General features: G+C 38.9%; 1 protein-coding gene across 1 annotated transcript in view; it reads right to left on the bottom strand.

Moving 5' to 3' along the window:
- PRKAA1 (protein kinase, AMP-activated, alpha 1 catalytic subunit) overlaps positions 1 to 3,847 on the bottom strand; it is a gene marked incomplete at its 5' end in the record, with an annotated part of 10,362 nt that extends 6,515 nt beyond the window's left edge. The window contains 3 exons of the mRNA XM_009081995.1: positions 708 to 932; positions 1,806 to 1,893; positions 3,703 to 3,847. Coding sequence (XP_009080243.1) covers positions 708 to 932; positions 1,806 to 1,893; positions 3,703 to 3,847 — 458 coding nt within the window. The remainder of the gene's footprint in view (positions 1 to 707; positions 933 to 1,805; positions 1,894 to 3,702) is intronic.
- Between the last annotated feature and the right edge of the window lie 2,793 nt (positions 3,848 to 6,640).

Genomic DNA, 6,640 nt, shown 5'->3' with positions numbered 1-6,640 from the left:
CCTTAGAGCTTCTTGCAAAGCAAATTAAGCTGCTGTATGAAGTATAGTTCTATCAGCTATCAGTTTTATTTTATTCAAATCACACCACATTTGTCAACACAGTCAATGTCTCCAAAATCTTCTCTTGGAATCTGGAGTCCATCATGCTAACTCTACCTACAACCTTTAACTCATCAGGACTCAGTGCAGTAATTACCATTTGTACACAAATTCATGCCAGTGTTTTGAAGCTATAAAGTGCTATCTTGCATGTGGAATATTCAGTCCTAACTGATGAGTTTTTAGAGCCTGAAGAAATACAAACAAAAGTAGTAGTTACCAAATGAAAAAGCTCATTCTCCAGTAACTTCTCCAGACATTTACAGTACAGAACAGTGGTCCTTATGGCCAGAGAAGTCAGTAGAGCAGAGTATTTCCAAAGCATTCTGCAGGCTAACAGCTTTGCTACGGCATTCTTAAACACAGTTTCTCAGAATTTCCATATATAATGTAAGCGTTTTGTTTTGTTTTACTGGTACCTCCAATAGGCACTTCATTGTCCACTGGAGACCAGCACTATCAGAGCTAAAACCAAACCACCACAAGTTGCACTTTTCATCTCAGTCAAAAAAACATGGACAAGGTGTCTGAATGACTTATTTGTTCTGTTATGTTTGCACTATTATAATTCTAGCATCTTGTAATCAGACATCAGTTAAGTGTTTTACCTAATATCTCTGATTGTTGCTCTCTTCATTGGATCCACTTGCAGCATGTGCTTCAAAAGACTAATTACAGACGGATTCAGGTACTGAGGTGTATAAAAGATACCATCACATATCTTCTTAAAAAGGGTTGGCACGTGATCATCATCAAATGGAAGTGTCCCGCATAACAGAGCGTAGAGAATAACTCCACTGCTCCAAATATCTACTTCTGGACCTGCATATAACCTGTGAAAAAGTCAACTATTATTATTTCATATATTTAAATATTTTTTCCTCTACTTTCTTACATTGTATCACAGTAATTAAATGCACATGAACTTGAGACAACTGATTTGCAAGTGCTATACCATTTCAGTTCTATGCCATGCCTGCCTTGAACTTCAGTGCCCTATCCCTTCTAATATTTAACAGGGTACAGGTATGGAGTTTTCCTCTCTCATGTAAAACAATAATCTACAATGCAAAGTCAGACAATGGGAAACTGAAAGAAATGTGCACCCACTGCTAAGAAAGCTCATGTTATACATTATTAGCTATGTTTTAGAGCAATCTGTGCGAAGTCATCTATCCCCCAACTCGAGGTTGAAAATTTTAAGACAAATCCATACAGCAGAACCCATCACATATTCTGTGCTACTACAAGAGTAAAACAGACATCTGGCCTCTAGTCAATAACAGGCAATATTAGGATGGGTAGCTAAAAGCAGATTTGACCATCATATAGTCCACAAAAAGGGAAATTACCTTCAGACTGAGTATCTGCTCTGCAGCAGATATTTTACTGCTACCCAGCAGACTTGACCTGTAACTCTATCTGCATCTCTACTTCCAACATCTGAGCTGTACAGAGGATTTTTAAACCAATTCAGGCACACTGTACACATTGGATTTGGGGCATTAAGCATCTCCTCTACCTTACAGGAATGATTAAAAGCTAGTTCATAGAAACTTTAAATACTCATGAAATATTATCAATACAATAAACAACCCAATTTCTCAGCATCAAACTTGTCAATTCATCTAGTTTTGTAGCCTTTAGAATCAAGCAGCAAAACAACTAAGTACATGCACACATGTAACCAATATAAAAGGAACTACCTTCCAGAAATTACTTCTGGTGCAGCATAGTTAGGGGAACCACAGCTTGTTCTTAAAAATTCTCCATCTGACATCATATTTGATAGACCTGAAAGTGTATAAAAGTAACTACTAAAAATTCAGGGAGCAAAATGATTTCACACTGCATATACCACCTAGAACAAACCACTAGTAATTCAAATTAGAAAATTAACAAATTTATCTAAGAAAAGAAGTAACATTGTTTGGAGTTAATGAAATTTTCATAAAAGCATGTCACATAATCCTTCATTTACTTCACCAGAAATCTGAGTAACATCACTTTGTTATTGCCCACAACCTAGAAATATTTGAGAACATATTCATGCCAAGACAAATGCCAGTCCAATTTGGATCACACAGGCATGACAGAGAACAAAGCTGCGCTACGGAAGATGAAGAAGTATAGCAAGATAGGATTTTGGTCATTAACAAGAAAATAGTAAAGCCCACATTTGCTTCCAAATTACAATGTGGAAGATGCTACCACAGAATTGCCTGAAGTTCTGTCAGAGGTTGCACAGAATAAAGGAACTGAGGACTAAACATGACTTCACCACAATTCAGACCCCTACACTGCTCAGTTGGTTCCTGAGCCACTGCAGTTCAGTAGTTCGGGGTTTATATACTATGTTAGCAACTGACACATGTTTCAGAACCAGGTCATCGTCATTCCCCAGGCCTCAGTGCAGTCTACTAGCTGTGGAAAATATATTCTAGTTCCTTCAATGAAGGCTACATGATCAAGACTCTCCTAAGCCAAACAACTCAGTCTCCAAGAAGGAATTATGCCCTTTTACAGGGCAGCAGGGAGTGTGGGGTTGGGTGGTGATGGTGTGTGGAGATGAAAGAATATGGAGGCTAGCCAAGCTGTACTCTAATATAAAAAAGATTTTATTAAGCTCTTGTTTAATACACTAGTAATGATTAACTGAGTGCTACAAAATTGCTGACCCTAAGTTACAAAAAGGTATTTTTCTAAGTTACTGTACTTCATTTCTTCAACGCGTAAGCCATTTCACCCAAAGCATTTTCCACACATCAGGATGATTCCCAGGGCCCACACAGTTGAACATCATACTTAGAATATACTTAGCATTACCTAGCACCTTTCATTGGAGACTCAAAATGCTTTACAAGGGCAGGTATTATCCACTCTGTCTGCAAGGGGTATCAACATGATGTACCAGTATGGATACCTCACTATGCTGACACGGTGAGGTTTCCTGATTCAAACTGTTTCAAAAGCCAGCTACAATGCATCTCTGTACCTATGCCACAAGCATGTGGCATAAACAAATCAGCTTTCTGATTACTGAGGCAGGTATACAGCAAAAAAGCACAGAAGGCTGCAAGACTAGCTGTTATTTAAACTTATATTTTAATTCTTTTTTTCAATCACACCTTAAGAGTTTTTAAAGTGAATTTAGAGTAATTTAATAGGAGGAGTAGTGTACTTTATTATAGCACTTTGGTTCTTAAAGATGATGACCTGCCTCTGTGCTGTGCTTCCAAGAGAGCTAAGCATCTACATTTTTACAGATGGTGAAACAGGCAACAGGAGTGAGTTTTGAAGCAGAAGTGAGGAACTAAGTCTATTTAACATTTCAGAGAAAATATTGTCAAGCAACACCAAACAAATCAGCTCACAATTTCACTCAGTCACAGAAAATACCTGAATAAAATACGCTTGAGAGGAAAACAAGTTCAGTACATGTGCTAGAACATTATTTTGCTACACATTTATACTCTTTATGTTCTTGTATTGTGTCCAACCACCAGGACATTCAAGTACACACATTTTATTTAATATTTCCCATAGTAATTAACAGGATCTAACAACAGAAATTCAATCAGGCATAAAAACCCCAATGCTTACCAAAGTCAGCTATCTTGGCATTCATGTGTGCATCAAGCAGCACATTTTCAGGCTTCAGATCTCTATGTACTACCATATGCCTGTGACAGTAATCCACACCAGAAAGGATTTGCTGGAACAGACGTCTACTTTCCTTCTCATCGAGCTAGAACAAAGATTTTTAAAAATCATGAGACAGCGGAAGTTAACTTCGTTTTCACTTTTAAGAACTAGAGGAAATTCTCCCACGAATTTATAGTTTTGGTATTTTATATAGCAGATTATCAGAACTCGTAGCAGAAAGCTCCATATCTTGCATGATTTTGTTTGCAGCACAGCTCTAAAATGATTAAAACATAACATGCCCACTGACTCAGAAATTCAGTCACTGAAATTTCTCCATCACACTTTTGAAACTGCTTAGGTAGTTGTTACATACTAACTAGAAACACTAGCACTCAAACATTAATTCCGTCTAAATGGAGTATCAAGGAACTTTGGCATTTATGCATAAGATTTAAGTTGGCAAAAGCTGCTGAAAGGCAGCATAGAAATGATAAATTTCAGATGCTATTTATGCTATTAGCAGCTAGTACCAAATAGCAGACTTAACTGAGCATTTCCTACACAGATGCTCTAATTCACATCAAATTTTGTCCTAACAACTAATTGAAGTGATACTGAGTAGACTGAAAACAGGAATTGAACAGTTAAAGCTGAAAGCATAAAGAATAACTTTACTAATAGCACTATTTCAGCTTAATTAGCAAAATAGCAAGGATTATATAGTACAGACAAGAAGCTTTACTAATGGTATTGTTTGGGCTTGGCTGGCAAAACAATGCATCTTATCTATAAGACAGTGGAACTAACTAGACTCAAACCTTGGCAGTAGGAGGAAAACGAAGGCCATGTAAAGTGTGGCATGAAGAAACAAAATGTTAAGATAGAGACAAGGTCAGCAAGGCATGCAAAACTGTACAAAGGGGCAAACGGTTGCGTAATAAGGGTGTCCAAAGGGCACTGAGGAAGAGGAGACACTTCATCTTCATGACCACCAAACGACCACCAGGACCATGAGACTGATGCCAGGAGGGAGGAGACAGAGGAGGAGTATATGATAATGATTTCTGAGAACTAATTATAATAATAACCACCCATTCCTGGAAATAGTATGTATGAGCATCTAGTGTTTATGAAATCTGTGACGTTTTCGTCCCTGGTTGGTGGACCGATCCCCCTTGCGCCCAGTGCTGAATAAACAAATACCTGCTACTCAGAGACACAAGTCTGTGAGTAGTTGTTTTCCAGCCTTTTCTCAGCATCAGTTTGGTGACTGTGGCAGGACATCTCTGCTTGGCTGCAGGATCCACTGGAGTCTGGGACTCCCTTGGCGCACCCCGAGAGTTCTTGGAGGGACTCCTAACTTCACCGGCTCACTGCGGGGGCAGACAAAGACTGACTGCTTGAAAAATAAGGTACTTGTTTTTGATACCTAGGTAATTTGGATTCCTATAAGCCGTGAAGAGATGTCTCACACAGGAATTTGTTTTGGTTTGTTTGAGCCTAGGCTGTTTGGGTTCCTGTAAGCCTTGAAGAGACGTCTCACGCAGGGCGCTGTACCACAGGAGAAATTCCTGAGTTGGTACAGGGATTAAAGTCCCACTTGGGTCGGCCCTTCGGTAGCTCTTAAGGTTTTATGACTTTTTGGCATGGAACTAGGTATTGGAATCCCGATCTTGTGTCTTGTACTTGTGGTGTTGTATTTTATTAACTGTTTTAAACTCAATTGTATTCTGTGCATGTGTTAAATCTGTGAAATGAAGCTGTTTTAAATATTCAGATGGGAAGCCAGGCAAGTAAGGAAATTCCTCAAAAGAGTCCACTGGGGTGCACCCTGGCACATAGGAAGGATTTAGGTGTAACCCCTACTGGAAATGTAAGGGGAAAAGATTGAATTAAGTATTGTACTAATTGGTGGCTGCTGTGTAAGTTAGAAGATGCTGAGAAGTGGCCACCATGTGAAACTGTAAAATATAGCACTTTGTTACAGCTGATAAGAGAAGGCAGATAGGATGAAGTGATGTATGTTAAAATGTTTTTATACTTTAAGTGATAAGCCAGAGTGGCAGAGGAGATGTGGCATTAATGCTCCCCCAGAAGACTCACTCGTATTAGCTTTAGAAAAAGGGAAAAGAACTTGTGAGTTTGAGAAGACAGGGATAGATTTTGTTAACTGCACGTTTATTGAAAACAGAACAACAGAAAGAACAGTGGTTGTTAAAATGCTCCCAGATGGGTAACAAATACATGATTTACAAAATCAGATTATGCTGTTGCCTAAATAAAATAAGCTACTTGTTGATAAACCGGACACTTATCATACTGTAGTGGAGAAACTACTGTGTGGGTTATACAAGAAAGAAAAGGAGGGGAAGAGTGAACCAGAAGAAAGTGCACTCAGTGTTTGCAGCAGGCAATTTGTGTGCAGTTGGATCTGATAACTGGGAGAAGGTGGTAAGTGAAGAAGGATGTGGTAGAGGATGTGGTGAAAGAAATGAAGGAAAAACTGGACTAATGTAGCTATTTAGGTAAGAGATGCTGGCACTATGCAGGGTGCTTAAATTGTTACTGTAAAAAACAGGCTGGTTAAGACTGCCCCACCAAAATGTGGTAAGAATGTGACAATGACCCTCCGGATCAATGAGACAGGGAAACCCCTGGAAGTGATAATCGAAAAAGTTCAGCAATTAGGTGACCTCAGGGAATGGAGCCCTAGGAGAAGTGCAGGAAACCGGGATACTAGAGACAATTCTAAAGATAGTGAAGCTCGGATTTCTCGAAAGAACACGTTCAGAGCTTTACTACAGGAAAAGTGTAAATAGCGGAGTTGAATAAAAGTAACAGGAGAGTGTAAATTTCTAAACCAAAGGATTCAGGAACAACTCAGCCTACGGCA

This window comes from Acanthisitta chloris, unplaced genomic scaffold (genome assembly GCF_000695815.1).
Source record: "Acanthisitta chloris isolate BGI_N310 unplaced genomic scaffold, ASM69581v1 scaffold13700, whole genome shotgun sequence".
In the NCBI taxonomy this organism is placed as follows: domain Eukaryota; kingdom Metazoa; phylum Chordata; class Aves; order Passeriformes; family Acanthisittidae; genus Acanthisitta; species Acanthisitta chloris.
This window is presented reverse-complemented; position numbering and strand designations above follow the sequence as displayed.